The 24,753-nt window shown below is 44.4% G+C and overlaps 1 protein-coding gene across 2 annotated transcripts in view; it reads right to left on the bottom strand.

Annotated features, from left to right (window-relative positions):
• plpp3 (phospholipid phosphatase 3) overlaps positions 1-24,152 on the bottom strand; it is a 34,102-nt gene extending 9,950 nt beyond the window's left edge. The window contains exons 1-5 of one of the 2 annotated variants that reach the window (XM_055051623.1): positions 23,616-24,152; positions 7,205-7,359; positions 2,928-3,020; positions 1,848-2,035; positions 1,693-1,750 (exon numbers count right to left, since the gene is read on the bottom strand). In XM_055051623.1, the coding sequence (XP_054907598.1) occupies positions 1,693-1,750; positions 1,848-2,035; positions 2,928-3,020; positions 7,205-7,359; positions 23,616-23,754 (633 nt within the window). In that variant the 5' untranslated portion in view covers positions 23,755-24,152. Of the gene's footprint in view, positions 1-1,692; positions 1,751-1,847; positions 2,036-2,927; positions 3,021-6,564; positions 6,723-7,204; positions 7,360-23,615 lie in introns of both variants that reach the window. The other variant, XM_055051613.1, reaches the window with a different exon arrangement.
• Positions 24,153-24,753: the final 601 nt, after the last annotated feature.

Raw genomic sequence — 24,753 nt, 5'->3', positions numbered from 1 at the left:
TGGCACATCAGCTCCTGGGAAGACCAGCTGCCGTACTCAATGTTTTATTGAACACTTTTTCTATCATCTACTTTAGCTTGTTTGGAAGTCAGCCCCATCCGAGACAGACTGTTTACTATTTTCCCTCTTGAATCCTTTGGAGACCGCCAGGGTGGGCTTTGTTTTTGTATATGACTGCATATTGAATTAAAGCTGCTCGATGAAAACCCAAAGAAAGCTGTTCTAAGCCGACTTCATGAGGGAGGGTGCCAGGTCCAAAGTCACATGACTGGTTTGTTTGGCACAAACAAAAAGAATCCAGCCAGCTCCTGTTTCCACAAAGAATGTATTCGTTCTTGGCTCTTATTTGTTTTTCCGTTTGGGTTATGTACTCTGAAATGTTCTCTAAAAACTGTCAGGCTCGCCTTTTCACCCATCAGCTGCTCTCCACCTCCTCTGGCCAGAGGCCTGGGGTTTGCCACATCTAAAGCGTTGGTCTGACTAGTGTGTTAAGCTGTGGCCTGGATGCAGCACATCTCCAATCCCTCCCTGCTCTTTTTTTCCCCCTCCTGACATTTTATTTAGCTCTACTCCTCTCTCTGCCCAGAGTGTGGTTGTAGGTTCACCCAGAGGCCGGGAAATACCCACAACAAGCCGTCTCTCCTTGGCGATGCGCGACAATAAACCGAAACTCCAAATGTCAATCGGGTGTGAGAACCGGGGCTGGCCTGTCACCACGGTACGCCAAGCTGTAACATTTTGCCATGTAAGCGTCGGCTGCACCAATTACTGCAAAAAAAGGAAAAAAAAAAGAAGCTTCGTTCTCATTTTGGTGCTTTCCACACACCAGACAAGCCATTGCTGGCGTTGCATAATCAGCTGAATGACAACGGTGTCGAGTGGCACACACTTGCCTTTTTGACTTTAATGAGCAGGCAACTGAACTTGACCCCCCAAACACTCAGTTTCTGTAGTTTCATCGACGTCCAACAAAGGCGATCCGGCTAAAATTTCACTGTGGATTGACAAAATGACCATTTCCTTGATTTTATGTCTTTTCTTCGTAGGCACATAAAGCCAGGTTAAAACTTTCGCCGTATAAACGTAGGAACAAAAGAGATGGGAGGCTTCAGCTCTTGCTTTAGTGTGAGAAGTCCCAAGCAAAAAATGCTCAAACCTCTCTTGCCATAGATCGTAAATTGAATTTACGTCTGAATGTTCACTGGGCTTTGAGTCAACTGTAGCCCTGTATGTTTAAGGTTGTCCCATCCCTGGAAAAAGTTTTGCGGTTTTCAGGTGACAAGAGAAGGAAAAAAATAAATAAATCAACCTGCATAACTTTTTCAGCAAAGCACTGTAATTAAAACCATTAGAGGCATGGTTCTCCCCAAAGCTCTGAGTCTCACCTGACACCCACAAGGTTAAAGGGACAGAACAGGAAATGAACATGCAGCTGCCCTAAAGAAAACAGGTGGAGAACACTCATTCGTCTCCTCAGGGTTCAAAGGGAGCATAAAAACGAAGGAGGAGACAAAGTGATGAAAGAATCAAAACAATATTCCTCCCCAACCCTGGTTTTTAAAGGAAGGAATCCCATAATCAGAGCCCAGCCTTCGTTCTTCCCATGGCTGCTTTTAACAATGCAGTGCTTTGTTTCTGTTATTCTCTGCCAATGAGGCCGCAAGCGCGTGAGAGAAAATAATGATTACTTACAGCCAAGTAGAGCATACTAAACAGGGAAAAGGAGGCATGTCCTGAGAAGAAGGATTTCCTGCAGAGGGAGAAAGAGATTATTTTAGGCCCATTGTTTTCTGCTTAGTGGTTTGAGAAGTACCTTCATGCGAACGCACGGTCGCTTCTTCACACACCTGGCTTCCTGCACTTCACTGTCGTCCCCGGTGCAAGTGTAGTTGGTGATGTATCCGAGGGAACAGTTGATGGTGGAGAAGTCCGGTCTGCAGACATCCAGGAAGTGGGGTCTCATGCGACCCACTGACACCTTGGCGATGTCCGTGAACGACTGGCTGACGGCGCAGCCGAACAGAAACACGCCTATCTGCAAGGTGACGCGCAGTGAGGGTCAGATATATGCAGAATGCATCATGGAAGAGCAAAAATTAAATACAGTGGAAGCGATTCAAATTTTTTAATCGAGTCAATTGCAAGGTCTGTACTTATTTGCATTTTAGTTGATTTTCAATTCACAAAACATTTATTAGCTAAATTATTTAAATCAGGGGTGTCAAACTCAAATACACAGTGGGCCAAAACGTTAAATTGAACAAAGTCACGGGCCAGGGTTGAACAAATTAATCTTTTAATATGGACCCAAACAAGTTCTAATATAACAATAAATATTGAACAAGCAAAGCTTATCTAACTTAAAAGTGCAGGTGTGCAAAATTTTATTTAAATAAAATTTAAATAAAAATTTAATGCCTCCTTTCTGACATAAATGTCTAATATTAATTTGAAATTGCCTCATGGGCCAAATATAATTACACTGCGGGCCAAATTTGGCCCGTGGGCCAGAGTTTGACACCTATGATTTAATAGATAGACCCATGAAATCAACAACAAACATATTTTTTGTTTTTAATCTGTTATTTAGGTTTTTCTGCAGTCGGATTTGGTGTAAATTTTTCAAGGGATTTATGAATCCCGGATTGTTCATGTAGCTTCTTTCAAGAAACACTTCACTTCACCGATTTATAAGAGAGAGTTTATAAGTTCTGAGCATGTTGTAGGCAGGAGCAAAGCAACAATCACACTGACAAACGTGGAAATGCATTGTTTCTGTAAATTCACTTCCTCCGGCACCGCCACCGCTGCAGCTTGCTCTGACTCAGTGGCACAATTACCATCCGACCTCTGACCTGCAGCCGAGAAGATGCTGTGTGTGTGATGGGAGTTCGTTGAGTGGCATTCGAGCAAAAACCCTAGCTGACCTGCTTGTAGAGCGCCGCCACGTAAGAATTCCCGACAAACGACTTGGTTCCCACGTGCAGCTGGTGAATCCTGAAGCATTCTCCGATCACAATCTAAAAGAAACAAATTTGTTTGTGACAGTAAGACGAGTGAAGCCCACAGTGAGAGAATGGATTTACATGCAAGGCACCACGAGACACTGCGACATGTTAATGTTTTAGTACGACTCGTGCAAAAAAAAAAAAAAAAAAAGTAAATGCAAACTCATTTCCAGGATGGGGAGTGAAATTTAGTAGGCGGCATGTAAAGAACAAACAGCAGGAGATGCACACAGAAAAAACACATATATGAAGCATGGCCTGCCTTTCCACTAGGCAGTTTGGGTGGATGGAGGTAGGGAGAAAGAAAGAGCTTTGCATAATGATACACAATGACAAAAGCTCAGATGTGGAAGGGGGAAAAACTATCAAAGTTCAACAAATCACTATGACTGGGAGGGTATATGAATCAGACTGATATAAAAAGCGTTTATGATATGTCATCTGCTACATAGTTCAAGTCCAGCAGGCCAAACCGTGACTTCTGTGGTATTCTAGCCAGGTGGTTTTAAGTAGCGCTGGGCCTCATGGAAAGAACCTTAGCTGCTCTCGGGGGACTCAAACCGAGCCAAAGCTCAAAGCACAGAGACATCACTCAACCAGAGGAACCTACGGACGGGCTGCTCTTTCCTTCCAAACAGGTCTTCACCTTATGGAAATGTTCACCTGCCCACCTGTATCCCAACAGACAGCTGCTGCTCTGGCTCTCTGACTCTCCCTTTGCAGTTAATCGCACTGTGAGCAGTTCGTATGTTTTCGTAAGTCACCGCCCACTGAAAATGTCACAAAAGATTACGTGTTCACAAATACCGATTGTTCAAACCGTCGTGTTTTTGAGATTAGAGGTGTTTAAAGCGGAAGGTGTGGGTTTCGTCTTGGCAGCTGGCCATCAGATTCAGCCTCTCTTTGGAGCAAATCTGGATTTATACAACAATCCATATTTATACAATAAGAGTTACTTACAGGAGGTAAAATGTCATGACCCTTGTAAATGCCCCTGATCTAAACTGCCCCTTTGAGTGCCCAGTTTTCACTTTTCTGTGTGCTTCTGATCCACAAACTAAATGATAATTCTTGCTAGTCAGACATCAAAAAGGTGTCCATTGTCATTGGTATTTCATATGTCGCAGCCAAATAAGTCTGATTTCTCTTCCATGACTTTAGAGAGTTTATACAATTGTGTTCCTATGAAATTCTTTGTAAGCTGAATATGAGACAATCTAGATTACTGGAATATGAACCCTGCTGTTGAGTGTTGCGTTGTTAAGTTTTTAGAGTCGATATCCCAGCTTTTCCTCGCCGTCGTGTGGGCAGATAACTGACTCATACCCAGCAGAAACAAACAGGAAGGTGGACTTTGTGTGCCACTGAATTGCTCTGATCGGAGTGGGAGATTAGAAGCGCGCACGCTACTTTATTTGGATTCCCAGCATTTACGCTCAGAGCTCTCCTCTTCTTCTTCTTGCCCCACTATTCCTGGTTTATCCCCTCGGTTTCTGGCTGTGTAGGTGCAGACACGTCCTACGGTTCGAGCCGAAGAGAAGTCTGCTCTCCTAAACCAAGTGCATTTGTGTACATGCGTGCATCTATATGTGTGTGCGCAAGCTTGTTAGCAGGAACGGTGCTGGCATGGCAGTAGACGCCACTAATGGAAGACATCTGTGTGAGACACGCCAGCTTTGCCCACATGTGAACATGTGAGGGGGGGGCTAAGTAGCCCACACTTATACTCCTGCTTTCAATAAGCAGAAGAGCTGAGCTGGTACTGTGGTACAGTGTATATAAATGTGCGTGTGCCCACTAAGGAGATCGCAGCGAGACGCCGGTGAGGCGACGGCTGAGCCTGGGAACCCCTAAGTCTGGGGACTGTAAACTTCACCTACACCAACCATGTGGCACTAATTGATAAGAGTGTGTTTCCATGACGCCTGGCCCCATCATAATTTGCTCACACGGCACCGGAGTTATTCCGTCTTCCTCGAATATGAACGCAGCAACCCCAACAAGAGCTTCATGCTGTGAGACCCTCCGGGCTATCGTTAGCTGTGTTTCCATTAGGAATGCCGCGAAACTTTGTCAATATTCCGCGAAACGCTGAAACAAACAATTTCGCAACTGCTGTGTTTCCACGAAATAACAAACACAATTAAAATCACATGTAAGTTTGTTCGCGTGATAAGTCATTAAAAAACGTCCTCCAACTACTTCTTATCGTCTACTTGGTGGTTTGCACCAGTATGAACAGCCAGTTGTTGATCACACGACTCGTGTGATGCGGAAAAAAAGGGTTTCCACTGTCAAATAAACTCATTTCTACATGACCAAAAATCCATCTCATCCCAGCTCCAAAAGGTTTTTTTTTGTCTAAATTGGAGTGTTTCCGCTAAGTGAATTTCTTTCCAAACGTCAACCGGTTAATGGAAACGCAACTGGAGATGCTCTGACGTCATGGGAGAGAAAAAGCATCGCATTTAACCAAGGTGCGGCGTGGATCACCAAGGGAACCAGAAACATCTCTTTGGTCCGTGTCGCCTTAGTTTCTTTCTACATACCCAAACACCTAACTCTTTAATCTCACTACCTCTGACCTACTTAACCAGTCATGATAATAGGGTAGCATTGGAAAAATAAACAACAACAAAAAAACAAACAATGACTCAAAGCAGCAGTTGAAGAATAAAGGGTGAAAAAACAAACTGGAGATGGAGGTGGGATACATGTACAACCCATTTACAGTGTCCTGTAGAGGTTTTATACGTTTATATGTTTTATTGGAATTTTATGACACGGCAAAACACAAAGTAGCGCATAAATCAGAAGTGAATTGAAATCAAAACAGAGCAGCATACATTTTCATGGCACTCTAAGTCCTAGTCTGACTTCGACGAGGAAATTAATCTCATCATTGTTCTGGCTGTTATGGATTGTTGTTCAGCTGGATGCTGAACTTCCACAGTCTCACTTTTTTATACGATAATAATAATAATAATAATAATAATAAAATAGAATAAAATTAAATTATGAGAATTAAGTAATAAAATTACAAGAGGTTAAATAACAAGAATAAAGTTGTGATAAGCTACTATGAGAATAAAATCCAACATTTTGAGAACAAAGTCATATTGCTATGACTTTATTCCCAGTTTTTTAAAATAAGTTTTGCACCTTCTGACTTGTTTTCTTTCAAGTTTGCCATTTGTGGCTTTATTTCATTGCTCTGAATTTTACTCTAAATTTTATTTGGCGTATCAGTGTAAAGAGGGTCTGAATAAAAACACAAGTTCCAATTTTCTGACTATCGAAACCATTTTCCTTCCCCTCCACAGTTATGAGCTACTTTGTGTTTGTCCACAACATATAACCCCAAATATGTTGAAGTTTGTAGACTTAAAAATATAAAAAATAGGGGTGTTCTGCAAGGCACTGTATAGGGGTGTTTTTCTTATTCTTTTTATGTAACAAATAGCTAAGACGCTTGATGACATGTCCATGAGAGGAATCTAGGAGTCTGAGAAGAAGGAAGCAGCAATCAAAGGGAGATGTTATAGGGTCGACTTACAGAGACGGTGCCAAAAAGAATGCCAACACCACAAAGCACGGCATCACTAATGGTCTCTCCCTCTTTTCGGGGGAAGCGGATGGACTCGTCCGAACAGTAAAACCCGCGCTGGTATGGCTTTATGGTGCTAGTCTCAATGATCAGGAAAGGCAGGCTAGCTACAAAAAAGACACAAAGAAAGAGAGAGAGAGGCCGAGGAGGAGAGAGAGAGAGAGAGAGAGAGAGAGAAGGACAGGAAGAGAGGGAGAGAAGAAAGAAAGGCATAAACGCCTCAGGTCAGTGACACAGACATAAACAGGACAGAACAGGAGCAGCACAGGGAGCATGCTGGCACCAGGGGGATCATGGGATGTCAGAAAAAGGGTGGGGCTTGAGGATGCCATGGGTTGACACCTTGGCTTTAAGAAGTGACAGTTTTTCAAAGTATGCGGATAAATCTGGAGTTTATGACGAGCATCTGATAAAACTTTGGCACCGTCACTCCTCCGCAGCTACATCATGAGCCTCGAGCCCTCCCTGTTTCTGTTTCGATTGCTCTCCACGCCCGGTCGATCTTTGAGGTATCAGGAAGAAAAAAGCCCAAAGGTCGGTGCCGGGCCAGGCGGGGCCGGGGCGGGGCGGGGCAGTGGGGGGGACTTACGGACACCATGGGCAGTGTCAGACCAACAGAAACCAGCACTGAAGAGGGCACGGTGCTCCTCTTGTAGGGGTATTTCAGGCTGGAGTCACTGCAGTAGAACCCCCTCTGGTATGGACGAACAGATGAACGATGCAGAACCAGGCTCGGCAGCATAGCTACACACGCACACACACACATATGGATAGAGGTATGAACTCACACATACACACACGCTTTTGTGCAAGTCTGGCTCTGGAGACACCTAACAGGGACTTTATTCAGTGTCAAATCCACTTACCTGTAAGCTGTTGGGAAAAGAATACTGTTAAAACACACATTAACACATAAAACCTTCACATGCGTGTTTGTGCTTCACTTTGAAAAGCTGTTGACTCGACGGACTTTCTGCCGCTGCAATTGTTGACGAGCCATTTAAGTGCTGAAGTTGATCCTCTAGGATCACTCCCCTCTGACTGAACAAACAGACCCACCTATAAGGACAACAGAAGCTCGTCGGCACGCGACCTGAGCCACGACTTAATGGTTGATTAGACGCCAATGATCTGAAGCGCGCGCTGCAGTCCACTAGGACTTTTAGAGAGAAATCAAGGTATCTCTGGTGAGGATGTGCAAAACACCTTCAGATATGTTATTGTCTGTTTTGTGATACTCTAGGAGCGTCTTGTTAATAATCCACAACTTTCTGTTTCCCTTAAGTCTAAATGAGACGTGCCACGGTGTGATTTCTTCTGGCCACCAGGCCTGGATGAGAACCCATATTTATCTCGCCATCACATACAGTAGCTGGATAAAACCAAGACTGAGCTTGTTGACAACAAACACTCCAGGTGGGTTTTAGGTGAAACAAAGGATGGCTATTTGGAAAAGCACCTTGACTGTGATCACTGTGTTTTGTTCTGCTCCAAAGGCCCAGGGGACCCTGTAGGGGTACACAGTGTCACGATTCGTTTGAATTACCAGGAAATTTTAAATACAAAGTTGCTGGCCTTTGGCAGAAAGATAAAAACAGATAATCACTGGGTTTTTGGGATTAAAAACAATCCAAACATGTGGCGCAATCGACAGAAATGGTTCACCAGACACAAAAATCTATTTTCTCTTATATGCCTGTTAAATAAATTTAATGTTTCTGCGAAGACCCGAGGAGAAAAGATAGGATTCTGGCTTAGCTATAGTCTATAAAGAAATTAGACATTATTCTCCAAAACTTTGTGCAGTTCTACAGAAGAAGCAGTCCTATTGGCCGAAAGGGGTTGTAAGACTAATTTTACGATAATGGTGCCACTTCTGACTAACAACCGATATTTCTTTTATTATCCAATGAAATAATGTACAATAATTAAAGGCTGTGGTTTAAAAAAACCCCAGGGAAAATACAGACTTGAGAGGAGTTTATTTTCAAGCTTTTTAAGTATTTACTAAGAATGCTAACAAATGTGTCCTCTTTTTTTCCCCACCCAACAGCTCAGAGACTAATTTGGAGAGTTATTGTGTCTTATTTTCATCTAAAACCTCTTTCAAACAAATTTTAAGAAAGAAAAGGAGTGACATGCACCAACACCACGCGCACAAAGGGACACATTAAGGCAAAATCCTGTCCAATTAGTACAAAACAAAAAAAACATGTCTCCAATGAAAGCGAAACGTGTACAGCCGAACAAACTATGGCCTGGGCCTCAGAAGATTTCCATGAGGGATTTAAAAAAGTGTGAAACCCAAGAAAAACAAAAGCAAGCCCACCCGAGACTGGAACATTTTTCGCATGAGAACATGTTTTGGCGTGGATGCGTGTGACCGTAGCTACTCATAAAAACAGAGGGAGCAGAAGACACGAAGGCATCCCGACGAGCCACACGCAGACACACCAGTATATACATTCGATGTCTGCCCGGAGAGTGTGTCTGCCCACAGCTATGTGGTTAGTTCAGATCACACACAAGGGCTTTCGAAACATTAGAATTAAAGTCAGGGATCTGATCATGAAAGTACCCAATTCGACCAAGAACCGCATGTGTCGTCTACACCAGCGATCGGATTATGTTACTGGTTTGTTCTGTAAAAACACAACACGGACCAGAAACCACTTAGATGAACTTCACATTTCTTACTCTCAGCTCCCAGACTCACACTCTGCTACCGACGGAGAGAAGGGGAGATGTTGTCTCAGGTGTGTACCACATCAATGAGTGGAGGCGTGGGCTCTGTCAATTGCACTGTGGCTAAAGCCCAAAGGGAAATTAAGTGAAACCTGATGATATGAACAAATCTAATTCAGTGATAATGAGTTCTTGGGTGTGGATGTGGAACGGCAGATGGAACGGACCACTGACCACAAAAGGGGGAAAACACAGAGGCACACAACCATGAACCCAACACATAATTCTAGGCTGATTTTGGATGACATAATACTGGGTGCTCTCTCTGGGAATACCCAGAAAGAACCAATTCATGCACAGGATTCAACATGCAAACTCTTAGCTAGAGGCAAATTTGCGCATGCTGATGTCAAGAAGATCTTAAGTGGTAGTTTTTGGGTAACTTCTTTAAACACTGCAAACTACTTGGTATATTTCCTAAAAGCAAATGAATCTTTTCCTTCATCTCCGAATCTAAATGCTTCCAAAGACAAGGCCTCGTAATAGAACAAAAATATTTCTATAACAAGAAAGAAAGTCAGTCAGTCAATAAACACATCTAACAACGATTTCGGGAATGCCGACCTGCTTTAATTTCCCTTGACGCAAAGCTAAACATTCATCTTCTTGTCCCTCATGACTTTGTAAGAAAAGGAACAGAAATACCTGGACGTCAAAGTGTAAGTTAAAATATCTCTGTTCGTAATGTTTCTCTTCGCAGTGGTTACCAAAGGGCAAATGGACGGGATGGTCACTCAGCCAGACACCTGCATAAACAGTATGCAGCAGAGGGTTGCAGTAAGCTTGCTGGTGGGCCCACACAGGGCAGAGCCAGGCTTAGGTGGTGTCTGAGAACCAAGCTGTCCACACATCAGGCAGGGTTAGCTTGAGGTGAGCACAGAATCACAGGCAGACCAAAGCAGGGCAGGACTTTAGACCGGCTGGTTCTCCACCAGATATGAGTTGTATCTTCATGTGTGTCTTGTGGCTCAGTGCCACAAATAATACCGTAAACAAAGCGATGAAAACTATATGCTGAGTTTACATGCAGGTTTTATTTTAATGAAAAGAAGTTTAGAAAGGGGACAGCACTTTCTCACGTGGAGATCTCGAAGGATTTTCTTTCTCTGGACCCTGGCCATCTTCTGGAGGGGGGATTGACATGCAAATAAGCAGAAGTGAAGAAAAGGTCGCAAACATTCAGACGCGAGCACATACACGGCAACCAAGTGAAGGCTTCGCCGCTTGCAGAACACCATGGGAACCTTTGACGGGCCGAACAACTGAAAGAGTAAAGTGAGACTGAGTGGCCGACCATCACGACACTCTCTATTGATAATTAGTGAAAGGCTCCCTGTGTGTACGCTACCCAACCCTGAGATGCCAGGCTGTTTTATTCCCCCCACCCTGAGAATAAAACAACCTGTTCTGTGGACATTCTCCTCATTCCACAGTCCGTCCATGAACATCGTTGACTCTGTCACAGCTGACATGCGGGTTTCTGACACAAGGATCTGTTAACAGGCTACAAAACAATTTATGCCTTCAGTATTTAACGCTCTCGACGATTCCATTTAGTTTGGGTCCAGATTAGTTGGTCCGAAACTACAAAGCGAATGGTTAACGTGACCAAACTGAACCTAAACAACTACAGCCTCAAAATAGTCAAATCAGTTTATGCAATGTTTATTTTATTTTTATGCACCTTTAAACTGTTGTAAAATGCGAATATCATGGTTATTTTCAAATAAGATTATTATTTACACACAAATTGGAGATAGGAGGTGGTCTTCCTGCTGGAAACAAGTACTAACAAAAAAAGTAAAGCAGTGTAAGAATAAATAAAACAGTTTTGACCAGAAGTTCTTCACGTGTTCTCTTCTAGGTACACGTTTTCCACAGGAAGAACCTCCTACATTCGTTTTCTGTGTGAATAATTATGAAATGCTCTTCAAATAATCATCCAATTGAAAATGTGATGATAATTTAAAGGTAGGACAGTTTGGCGCTTGGTCTTAATTCCACTCAAATCACCTATGGGCTTCACCTCCCCTGGGGAGCCAACTAATCTGAATTTATACCACATCAAGACAGCAAAAGTGTGACCTAAGACAAGTAAGGAAGCTTATAATGTTTAAACAGAACCTCACAGATCCTGAATCATCTGTTTGTAGTGGTTTGATGAAATATGACCTCTTTTTCGGCAGAAGAATGAAGGACAAGTGACCTTCAGAGGGTCCTGTCGACCCAAACAGAGGAAGATCGAGAGATGGGGGAGTGTCTGAGGGAAAGAGAAAGAAACAAGAGAAAGAAGTGGGCAGGCCTGTTGGCAAAGGCTTGTGGTCCATCACTGAATTAAGAAGGCATCGACTTTACTGCCTCCGTATTTTAGTCAGGGACGTTTAGGAATGATTCACATTTTTGGAATCCTTAAAGAAAGGGTGAAGTCCAGTTGTGGTTCCACTGAGCCCAAAGAGGAAACCGATTTCTCAACCCATTTACTTGTGTTGTTCTGTTTCACTTTGTCGGGAGATCTTGTACAGGCGGCGCTTGTTGGAGCAAATGAGCCTTACAAGTTACCGAGCCACCGAGGTGCTTTCAAACGCCAAAAGCAGGCGCCTGAGAATAATCAGAGCCAATAAAAATCGGCAGAGGTCCTAGAGGTAGAAAGGGGGGAAGGCCAGAAAGTGACGATCCAAAGTGGGTGGCTTATTGGGTTTGGGAAAAGTTCTATTTGTCTTATCAGATTCCAACATGCATTTCTCTCCTTCATCCCATGAGGAGAACCACTGCAGACCGCTAAACACTACATACCGCAGGTCAGAGGGAGGCTTTTCTCTTTGGCTGCTTGAATTAGTGTTTTTATTGCCGAGGTCACGGCAGGGCCTTCATGCGTGCGCAAGGGGTGGGAGTGTGTGTGTGAGTGTGAAACCGCCGCATTTATTTCCCATCTGCAAATACGCTCACATGCTCATACTATGCCTATAGTAATGTGTGTGCATGTGTATGCACACTGTGGGCATGTGTATGCTACTAGCGGTGCATGTGTGTGTGCATGCATATGTTTATGTGACAGGATTACCCAGCAGGGCCTCCTTTTTGATTGGCTTTGGGGTTAAATTTAGTAGAGTAGGTTACAGGTTCTATTGCTGGAACCAGCAGAGAGTAAGAGCATGTGCCTACCTCGATGAGACCTTTGGCTTTTGATTTAAAGACATCTTCATTACTTTTTATGCCCTTTTTTTTGTTGAAGAAAGATCTGGAGGTCTCTATTATTTAGAGATTTATGATAGAAGAGGAAACAATAGCCATTCTAATGCCAACTAGCGCTCTGTGCCGCTTTCAGAGGTTAATTCTTCCTGACACGGAACTAATGTCCCAGTAGAAACAACACCTGACTGTCCACACTGCTGACCTCTCTGGACTCGCGCATCACTCTCTATTGACGTTTTGATGTGCTTCCATGGCTTCTGGGGGATGAACTGGAATGATATTGTGATTATGGCGCCCGAGCCCTATAGTCATCAGTGAGTGAGAGGTGAATGGGAGGCGGAGCAGGCCAGAGGAAGAGGTATTGTGGACCAGGCTAATGGAGGATTTCCTCCTCCTGTCTCTGCAGCACACCCATATGACCTCTCCTGTCAAGGAGTGGGGGATTGTGGAGGAAGGCTACAGAGGGCGGAGGCCACAGTGGACTTGACTTCATAGACTTACTTCATAAATCAGTGAAACTTTGCCGTGCTTTTTCCTTTTGTTTCTTTCGCTGCTTGTCAAGCTGAATGAAATGAAGCTGGGCTGTCAGTGTTCGAGCTTTGAGCACCTCAAATTGTTCTAGTGAAGAATGGCAACCTCTTCAGAGCTGCTAGTGTTTGGATATAGACATTTTCAGGATTGAATGAGCTTGATTTATGATAAATGATCCAATGCCATCCAAATCAGACTCTTAAAAGCAATTACTGTCCTTAGCCACAGATGTTTCCCTTTTATTCTTGTTACTTTTGTTTAGTGTGTTTTGTTTGATATGACCGCAGGTCATTTAGCCCATTTGCCAAATCATAACCCAATTCTATACTTTCATGTTGCTCATTGTACTGGAAATAGTTAGGGTGAAACGGCTAAATCTAAAACAGAATAAAGTTGCGACGGTCCCCGCATGTCACTGTCGTCGCTGTTATTTTTCTATCGCCACTCCACCACCTCAGTGCCCTTATGACCCTTGAGACCTGTTGCTCAAATCTGATTAAGTTTAAACTCAACTATAGGAGGGAGATCTCCTTTCTCCCCTCTAACTGACCTGAAAGCAGGGCAATTGTTGCACCTTTCGCCATTTTGCATGTTTACAGTTTTTGTTGTTTCATATCCAAATGTATACATTGTACTTCTTTTTATATCATTTACCGCCACAGTACATACAAATACAATAAAATTTAACTTGCATGCCATCTACAAAATGGTCAGTTAATGGGAGCCGGATGCAAGTAGGAAGTGATGAAATGATGATGTGAACGTAATGAAGTGAAGAGGGGTGGAACTACCATGGACTGCAACCAAATTTAATATGTTGTTGCTTAGACTGTACAAGTAGTACCCCAAATACGACCAGACACATCACTTTGACCGTTGCTCACTTTGTCTAGGCAAGTCAAAGTGAAAAAAATAATAATAAAGAACTGCTAAATTCCCTTATTTGTCTTTGTTCCAAGCCTCTTGCAGAAAACTGCTGTCATGTTTTTAACACTCGGTGGTGGATCAACTTGTGCACTCTGTAACCTAATCTGCACTGGGTATTAAAGTGTGCTGTATTGCTAAGCAGCAGAATGGGTGGAGATTATTCTGTAGCTATATGATATGTGTGTGACAGAGACACGAGAGGAAAAAAAACTGTAAGGTTCTCTTGGGCCTGAATGCCTCTACAAGTTGCAAATCAGGGTGCAGCTGCAATGTGGATGCCAACACAAGCATGTTTGTTTTGGTGTGATAAGCACCGTGTGCAAACAGTGGCAGTGAGGGTTTCTGATAAGAATAAGATAACTACGGATGAGCTGCCAAGTGCATCTGTTGGTGGATGTTGCCAAAGTGGAGGCAGGTGAGCAGGAAGGGAGACCAGCAACATCAATACCTGGATGTCAAGGTGCCAAATTCCCACATAGCCTTTATCTTCAGGTAAGTTTGAGAATAAGAGCCGTCGAGGAATCGCGTGCTTTGTTTAATTGAGTTTCATGACAAACTGCTCACAAAAAACTAGAGTTACAGGTCAGCAGTAAGGGCTGCAGCGTTGCTGTGACACCGTACTGTAACATGCAGGGGCCAGAAATGTCAGTGACACTGCCTATTATCTGTGGGAGTGTGTGGCTGGGTGTGTGGCTGTTAAAGTGAATTACTGTGGTTCCACCGGGGCAACATCGCCAAAGCCTCTCTCTCTTTCTCCTTCTCGCTCTCTCAATTTTAACTTGTCTACCACAAAGGACTTTAACGACGTCTTTGCAATCCAAATAAACAACCAGGGCTCCATAAAAACCACCCAAGCTCCATGCATTTACATAATCACTGTTTAGGAAAAGCTACACTCATAAACACGAGAACGAGCATGCGCGATGAAACGCCGGTACAGATGTTTGGCTCAGGATGCCGCGTTATTGTTTCCACTGGCTGCTGATGTGTATCAGCCATGCACGCACACACACACGCAATGCGAGCACACACACACGGCGACACACAGGAGTGGCTGAGGTCAGCAGAGTTGTCCACACACTGAATCCCTCTGTCAGAGTGAATGCCACGGCCGGAGGCCACCGGCTGAAACATGTGCTTACTCAGAAAGATTTTATTCATAGGAATAAATGCCTTTAGCACACAGGCATGTGTTGGGACACTCTCAAGAGGAACTCCTACCAGCAGGCACCTGTTCAGGCAGCCTCTGCTGAGTGCTGCTTCCAGGGCCGTCTGTCGCTGTTAGTGTGGGGGCGTGTATGAGGAGCTGCTCCGCTGTTTCTCTCATCCACATTTCCCTGAATGTGTGGGAAGAGGATATTAATGCATTTAAGGAAGCTCAGTTACAGCTCCGACTGTTTAAAGTGCAGCACGAACACGCAGCTACTCCGATGAGGCGAAACCCGAGCAGGGCCCAGGGGCCTAGAGGGGCCAATGGGCGGGCAGGGAGATCCTCTAGTGTTGCCATAATGCTATTATTACCTCCTCACACAAAAGCCTGGCTGTGGAGAAAACGGATCTGGACTCTTTGAAATCGGACTCCTTTTATCTAAAACGCACAGGTGGAAAATTTAGAGCTACAGTGTGACAGTTTTAGAAATATGCAGAGTGAAAGTGTTCATACCGCTGGGATGTTTTGATTCACAACCACAAATTTCAGCATAAGTGTATTGGGATTTCATGTGCTAGAGCAACTGAAATTAGTGTATAATTGGAACGTGGGCGGGCAATGAGACACTTCTTGCAAATATTTTTACAACTAAAAATCAAAAGGTGTCATGCATGTGTGCTCACTCTCTTTAGTAACTCTGATACCCCTAAATAAAATTCAGGAGGCACCTGTGTCTGTGTGTAATTGAATCTCACTATAGATCTAGCTGCTCTGTGAAGGCCTCTCAAGTTTGCAAGAAAACATTAGTGAATCTTGGAGCAAAACGAACGTAGCAGAGAATAAAACCGTGGAGAAGTTTAAAGCAAGGTTAGTTTTAAAACAACATTTCAAGCTCTTAACCTTTTTAACACTTTTTAATCTTATTGTATCATAATGGAAGAAAGGCACAACTTCAAAATCCCTGTAGATATTTTATTATCAACAGGGCAAAGTGAGCTCTGGATGACCCTTTGAAAAATATAGACATTTTGTTTTTACAGATTTTATAACTGGTGGCCATCATTCACTAGAGTGATACGAGAATAAAGTATTAATTTCTGCAACAAACTGGCGACCTGTCCAGCGTGACCCGACCTCTCGCCTGGAACGCAGCTGGAGATGGGCACCAGCAACTTCCGACCCCACTTGGGACAAGGGTCAACAGATAATGGATAGATGGAAGTATTAATTTTACCCCTTCATTCTCATAATATTCTGATTTTATTCTTGTAATTTTCTTTATTTTCTTTTTTTGGTATAGCCACTCCTGTCAAATTTTAGACCAATGCGGTGAATGGGTCTTTATCTGAAAGAGAACGAGTGTAAAAATCTCCGCCAGCGTGTGAAAGTGTCTCAGGGTTCCTCTAAGGTGGCGGCGGTGCTCTTTGGCGTGTTCTCGTCACTGTATGAAAACAGGATAAGGCTCACTGGTTGCAGCTCAGAGAAGGTCAGCGCCAATAAAGATGTTGACCTGATTAACACGAGATAAGCGGCACTGCTCGACAATACGGCAGGCCTAAGCTGCCGCCACTAGAGCGGCCTGGTCTGGAGTTCTCAGTGAGAAGATCCTTATGCGCGCTCATCCTTATCCCATTCACCATCACCTCCGCCCCACTCCTCTCCCTCCATTTCATCCTCTGTCTGTCTGCTACTGGCCAACTGGTCCTTGTAAATGAAACAAAGAGCGCTGAGATGCATCAAAAGGGGCATTGTTCTCTGTGAAACAGTGAAATCTCCCTGACCCTTCCTCCCCCCTTCACCCACAACCCTTTCCTTCAATCTCTGGATGAACGCAGTATAAAAAAAACAAAATACAGAGGATTGTAATGCTATAAGAGAAAGTGACAGACAGAGGGGCCTGTGTAGCAGCAGGGAGGCCCCCCCCGAGGAAGAAAGAGAAGCAATGAAACCTACAGCTTCACCTCGTCCGCTGCCTAAAGCTCTCATGGACGATGAATGCTTCGGGAGCTCAGCTCATCAAGATAGCGGAAGATAGAAGGATGCAGAGGAGAAGAAGCAAGAAAAGCAAACACAAACCCTGATGGCACTTTTTAAAATTTTTGCAGTTGCGAACGTCGTGATTTACCTCAATGCCCACACAGAAAAACTGCGTAAAACACACATTTAGAATACTTTATGGAAACTTCAACGCGAGTTGAAACACATGCACGGACTAGTGCTGACATCAGGGTCCTGCCCAGTAATCCAAAACGCTCTAAATAAGCGGTCAGAAGGTGTTTACACAGGAGGGACATAATCACAGACAACCGTGTGGACGGATGGTTTACTGCCCCGTCGTCAGAAAAGTGCAAACGACAAGCCATTGTCTTAGTTTTATTGTGCAAACAGATTGTTTGGCAGTATAAAGGAGATGAATGTGTCTGATCCGTGCGAAGAATAAAGGAGAACCAGTCAACCTGTCGCCTCCGGCTTGCCAACTGGAATCCCAAGGAGTGCGGGATAATCGTAAGACACACGTGACTCATATTCAGACGCGTCGGCTTGGAGGCCCCCGCTGTCCGTTTAATGACAGCTCTTAGCCTCTAAATCTACATCATGCTCCCCCAAAATACACACACTCACACCCACACGCCTCTAATCACAGCCCTGTGCAGACTCTTCCTCCAGGGATTGGTCTTCAAAACTCATGCACGGGCCGAATATGTTAAAGAAACATTATTACCCCGTCTGCTCTCCGTCAGACCACGCACAAACGCACGCATTCAGGCACAGTATGCACACTCTGCATACCAGCCATTCTTGGGGCAGTAGTAGCCACTGTTGCCACAAACATCTGCTGATCTTTATCTTGTTTCATACTGCGAGGATTCTCTTCTGCCAGAGGACGCTCGTCACCTTCTTAACTTGTCCTTACCTCACCTTGGCCTGCAGCCACTGGGCAGACACTAAACATTATCCTCTAAAGGTACACACTGCTATGTAATCACACCAGGAGGAGTAACTCTTGAACTTTTTCCACATGCAGTCATCTTTTTTTTATGTAATTGTTTTGTATTTTTTTTCAGAGGATTTTGTTGCTCAAGTGGCCTGTATTGTTTGAAAGTAGGCTGACAGGAAAGAGGGGACGGAGAGAGAGGGGAAGACATGCGGCAGATGTCAGGAGTCAAACCCACGACGGCCAGATCGAGGACAGAGGCCTCCATACGTGGGTTGTGCTAACCCCCAACGTCCTGTCATCTTACCCTTAGATAGGATGGCAGATCCGATCCTATATCTGTACCAATCCCATTGTTGAAAAAATTCTAGACGGTGACAATATGTCCGGTCTATTCAGCCTAATTCTATGTTGTATGCTCTGAGTGATATCAAGTTTACATTTTGTTTAGCGTTATATTTAGAAATCCCAGCTGCTCTTTATGAATAATTTAAGCAAAGGTTTGATGGTTTATCTATTATTTTTTTACACGTTTGACCAAGACAGTCATCATTGTTTGTCAGTTTCTTTATTATTTATTTAGCATTGATTGTTTTACTCCTTACTGCACTGACTGAACAAATTAAAGTTGTGTTGTTTTTACATGTTTGACCAAGCTTGTGAAGCTGTTGGTGCATGCAAGTGTGTTAAGAAATAAACATCTAATTCAGATGTCTGTGTTTAAAAAAAGAATTTGTAAGCATTAAATGTCCACTTCTCTGTATTTGTCAATCACATAAAGTCACAATAAAATACTGTCTTATAAAGAGTTTTGCTGTATAAGAGTCGGTGTAGCCCAAACTGTTTATCTCATTTAAATCAGTCTCCTGTGTTACCTTTGAGCTTGGCAGGCAGCGACACAGAAGGCATGAGAGAGTTCGGTGGCCTCTCCATAGTGTGAATAAGTAAGTAGCTATTTGTCAAAAATGATCGGTTCTGACGACTATCGTCCCTTTTCTGGGATAAAACGGTCTCTGTGAATCGACTATATAAGCAAGAAAACTTCTTTTTGGTCCCTGCAGGCTCATGCAGCTCTAAACATATTTGCCCTTAGATTAAGGTCAGCAGTTTTGGATAGGAGCCTATATTTGGGTTTGTGTACACGGACCTCCCACTTTCTGTTTGATTACAGTTTGCTTGAAGACACTTGGCAAATAGTAGTTATCTCCTGCTCTCTGAAAGCCGGGTTTCTAGGAAGTGCCACACAATCCTCTAATTCAAATGAGACTTATTTTCTAGAGCTTGTGAAATAAAAATGGAAAGCATAAACATGCATTTACCTAAATTGTTCTTTTCCACCCCCTTTCTTATTTATGATTAAAGGCTCTCTTGAGGATGGAGTGACAGAGGGAGGGGAGGTGAGGCTGGAAACTGATTGTGAGAGGAGAAAAAGAAAAAAAATATCATTTCACAACCACACCTTCCTCCGACCTACACTACCTTTCCGTTTCCCACCCTTTCCTGAGCTCCAAGTCACACACACACACTTCCTGTGCCCCCCGGTTCATTCACTCCCCCAGATACCGCAGCAAGTCTCTCTGGGCAAAAGAGGAATTTGAGAAATTCTGGAAAACATTTGCCCAGAATTTCTCAATAAAATGGAAATAGGCCTGTTAAGTCTCCAGCTTTAATGACAGGACTCGGTGACTAACTGCTGTTAAAGGTAGAGATATAAGGTTAGTGTTTCAGGGGCCAGTGTTGAAATGGATTCCTCTTAATGCTTTATAGATCACAGAACTTCAGATAATGGATTCGAAATGCTTGTGGCGTTTTTAAGACACAGAAAGAGCCTTAAATGCGAGCCACAAGACCGAGCAGCAATCCAAAGTGGTCGGACATGACCTGGAGCGAGGAACCACGTCTGCACACATGCGAACGCGCAGCCACACAATACTGTATTTTCCTTTGCATTGTGTAAAACTTAATCAGTGTTTAAGTGCAGCCTACACTTAGAGAGCACGGTTTCCTGAGAGCTCGGGTGGCCGCCGCTTTCGCCGAGCGTTTTCACAATAAACATGTTGCGAAACTGCCCTGCCGGAGGCTCCAGCGGACAGCGCGTCGCCAAACGCGAGCGAGCAAAACTCGGCAGTCTGCGTATTATTTATAGTGAAAACGCATGGTGCCTGCTCTGTAAGGGGCTGGAAGAGGAGCCAGAGTGAAATCAGCACATACAGCTCAGGCTCAGCTGCCAGGGATCATAAGCGGTGACTCTGGTTTTCAGCAGCTGGGTTTTGAGGAGAATTTGGCTTCATGTTTTCCCATTGCATACGTAATCTCAGCCTCTATTACAGTGCTTGGAAGAAGCATTGTTTTTCTCTCAGTTTTTTTTTTGTTATTGTTGTCAAACTTACATGTTTAATATCCATCCATATATCCATTGTTGATAAAAAGGAACAAAACTACCAATTGCATCATTGTGAATCCACTTTTTTCTTCACCGGTTCTTCACCGGTCGATGTTCTCTACGTTTTTGGATAAATACTCTCGCTGTGGCTCTCTGGAGCCGAAAAGCCCTAAAAGAAAGAGACTAACGTTTTCCTGGACTAGTAAATGTCAGTGGATTTGCTTCCCATGTGTCTTACATGCTTTTAGATTGGGGCGCCTTAGCCTCCTTAATGTTGTCAGGCAGGTTATGTTTAAACAACTTCTTCACACAGGCCTGGCAGTGATTAAAGCTGGGATGTGGCAACAAAAGCCGAACTCAGCTGGGAAAAAAAAAAAAGTTAATCTCCGCTAATTAACGATTTGACAAGGGCAACAAGCCAGTTTGATGTGGATAGCCTTTGCCCATTATAATTTAAGGTCATTATTGTTTTTACTCAATTTATCTTAGCTTGATATTAAAAGTTGTTTGATGGTCTGAATTACAAGTAACCAAAATGTATAAAAAACAAAAAAACACAGCAAAAGAAACCTCTTCTTTCACAGCACCATAAATGAAGTTGTCTTGATCCTTATTTCCCTTGTGTATTACGGACGACCAGAATTATCATATATGCGAAACAGACTCACTAGAGCCTGAGGTTACGTGATGGTCGGCTTGGCTGAAAGATGACACTACCCACACTTTGAATGTGTGGACCGCAGCTGGCTTGGTGTTGACTAATTAAAGCTAATGGTGCATCAATGCACGCGAGAAGAACGCAACCTTTTCCTGATACGCGGCGGACAAAAGCTGCTCAACAACACCAGGCCTGCATCTGAGCCCCCTGCACACCCGCATTCCTCACTCCTCATTCAGAGCGCCTGATAACCCCCACCCTCCCTTCTGTTCTTTTTTACCCCCTTCCCTCCGGCCCCTACACCCACCCACACACCCCCTTAACCGCTAAAGTGGGCCAACCAATAATCACCCGAGAGCCAGACTTGTGTTTAGCATGACAAAGGAGAATTTGTGCGCCCATTTGCAATTGTGTGTTTACATGAGCGTGTGTTTACAGGCATACATTTGTATGGGTGCATGCCTGCGTGCACGTGTGTGTGTGTGTGTCTGACTTTAGATGAACCAGTAAAGGAAGTTGGTTTGTGCAGGAAATTCGCTCCACATGTGCTCGAAGCTCTTCCACATTTATACGAGCGCAGATGAAACGCCGTATCTCTGTCTGGGGGGTTCTTTAACAGGCAAGCCGATGTAAATGGAAAACTCTGCATCTGTTTGGCAGATCCGCTGTCACTCTGGAGCGTTTTAGAGGGGAACATGGAGTTAATATGCACCATTTGTAGCGGGCCGGCTGGTAAAATATAAAATAAAGATTTGCTTCTGTGCAGCAAAGTCAGATTCTCTGATCTGGTGGCGCTGTCGCCGGGACTCCCACCTGCTTCCTCTGAAGCCCACTCAGTCATACAGCGGGTCGGAGAGGCATTCCTCGGCCCCAGCACCTGCTCAAGAAATTATTCCTCTGGACAGAGAGTGAGAAGGAAAGTAATTCTGGAGTAAGCGGGGGCGTAGGGGGGAGCAGCTGATCAGAGATTCGCAAGGTTTCTGGGAGAGAATGTGGAGAAGTTAAGCTCAACTCCCATAATCCCCTCCAAAACAAAAAAAAGAGGAGAAAAGAAACGAGGGGAGACGAAGGGGACTGAAAACTGAAAGGACCAGGCAACAGTGACAGCAGCCGAAAACAAAGCAGCTATCAAAGAAACACACACACACACACACACACACACACCCCCACACACACACACACACACACACACACACACACACACACACACACACCAAGTGAGTCCAGAATCTTGACGGGACACCCACTGAATACCAAGTTGGGGCTGAGTGCACAAACTGGACATCACACAAACAAGTTCACACCACCGGCCTCGCCTCTCGCTCTGGGACAGTTCGTCAGCTGTAAATCAATACCAACAGCGGTCAGACTTTTTCCGTCGACCGCTCATCTCTGAGTGAGGACGTCTCTAGCTGGGAGGCACCCCTGTGGGTTAAAGTTCACACGAACAGGGTAACCGGGGCGAGCCATGGAAGATGGATTGGGAGGGGTGGAAACAGGGGCAGGGGAGTGGACTGGCTATTTTTGAGGGCAGTAAATGAGGGCAAGTTGGAAGAGAGTTTTACCGATCCGGCTTTTCTGATTCCTGTTTGTTTTTTCAACTTTGCTGGATTTGACCGAATGGTTTTAAGTCTAAGGGCTGTAACACCTAATAGACAAACAAATGGGCTTTGGTTCAAAGTGATCAAACCACAAGAGAAAAACAAGATTATCCTCAATTTTGCGTCAAAGCAAAGCCATCTGCACTGAACTCAAAACCAAGTTCAGAAGTAGATTTTACACTATTCAACCAATCAGAACAGATCAGGGGGGGCAAATGGCTGGTGCATCTCTGATCTTTGCCCCCTTACCCTCGGGCCGGGGCCCCATGCTGACAGGCTCCTGAGGGAGACACAGAGTACAGCCAATGCTTTGAAATGATCACTATATTAGGCGATGACAGGGCATTTCATCTGCAGCTGTCTCAGCTGAGAAGCCCCCCCCCCCCCCCCCCCCCCCCCCGCCCCCCCTCATCTCCACAGTCCAAAAAAACAAAAACAAAAACAAAACAAAAAATCCACCTGCCAGTAACACAAAGTTTTTTTTTTCCTTTCAGTCTGAAAGAGCTCAATGTTTTCAATAGATTTCTGGATGTAAAAAATAATAATGTGTGTTTGTCCTTTAGAGAGAGAAAGGCGTCAGTGTCGGTTTTCCCTCGCTTGCAGTGCCATGATGGAGCGGGACGATAAGGGGATGCTGCTGCCGATTAATAACTTGTCTCGCGCTCGCAGACGGCTGGCAACAAAAAACAGCAACTTTGGAAACGATTACGCCTTCAGAAAGCGCGCGGGATGGGTGGAAGGGGGGGTCTCCATTTCTGGAGGTGTTCCATCTTTTTGTGTGTGTGTGCATGAAAGTCGCTGTCAACGCGAACTCTTGTTGCCCAGAGGCAGCGATGGAGGGGGGGGGGGGGGGGGGGGTAAAGTTCGTGCAAACTTACCGAGCAGGAGGCAGAAGACGTCGAGCGCCACGAGCAGCTTCTTCTTCTTGTTGTCCACGCCGTTGTTGTTGTTTAACGTGGAGCTTCCGCCGTTCCTCGTCTCTTGGGCCATCGCTTTCTCATACACGTACTGTTGCATCGAATGACTCGCGGGGTTTCGGCTCGGAATCCCGCAGCGCGCTGCAGGTCTTGCAGGAGGAAGAGGAGGAAGAGGAGGAGGAAGAAGTGTCAGGATCTGGACGCGTCCTTTTAAACTCTCAACTTTCCCACTGGGAGACACCGCGGAGTCTCTTGGTTATGACGGCTTGTATTGGATTACAGGAGTAACGGGATAAGAAGGGGCACGTGAATGAAAGACAAACAAAACAGGAAAAGTAAAAAGAAAAGTTGAACGGATCCGCGCAAGAAAAACGTTCTCTGGCCGAGATGAATGGAAAGCCCGCTCCCCGTCTATCGGTCTCAGCTCAAACTCTTGGAGCGAGAGAAAATTGGGCTGCCCATCGAAAGCCGCTCTGGTTATATCAATCCTTCCTCTCCTCCTCCTCCTCCTCCTCCCCTCTTAAGTTCCCCCTCAGCTTCAAGGCAAGGCCCTCCTCCTCTTCCCTCCACTAGCGGTGGGTCGTCATCCCCTGCATGGATATCTTTCTGAGTGAGCTCTGATCGGAGAGGGGGAAGCAGGCAGCGGCCCCCGGGGCCCCTGTCCAGGCGCACCGCGCTCAGGATCTGCCCGGCCAAGAGTGTGGATAAATAGCGACTCTACAGGTGATGGAGTTGCTATAAAGGAAAAAAAAAGTTACTTCTATGAACTTTATCTTTCACAATACATAAGAAAATGCGGAATTTAAGTTTAAAAAGCACATATAGGCTATACAAGATACGGGCTACGCATCAAAACTAGCTTATATATATCTATAGATATATATCTATATATATAAGCCTAATAAATGAATATATATAACCTTCCTGTTCCAATCCTGGTTTAAGCTCCCACAGCAGCCCGGTTGATGCAGTGATCAAACACTGACATCTAGTGGTAAAATTCAAGTAGTTCATATTCACTGGTGAATTTGTTTTACAGTTTTTTTTCTTTCTTTTTTTTTATTTATTTACATGTCAGAATCAGTTTTACTAGCCAACT

This window comes from Poeciliopsis prolifica, unplaced genomic scaffold (genome assembly GCF_027474105.1).
Source record: "Poeciliopsis prolifica strain line A6 unplaced genomic scaffold, Auburn_PproV2 SCAFFOLD002, whole genome shotgun sequence".
NCBI lineage: Eukaryota > Metazoa > Chordata > Actinopteri > Cyprinodontiformes > Poeciliidae > Poeciliopsis > Poeciliopsis prolifica.
This window is presented reverse-complemented; position numbering and strand designations above follow the sequence as displayed.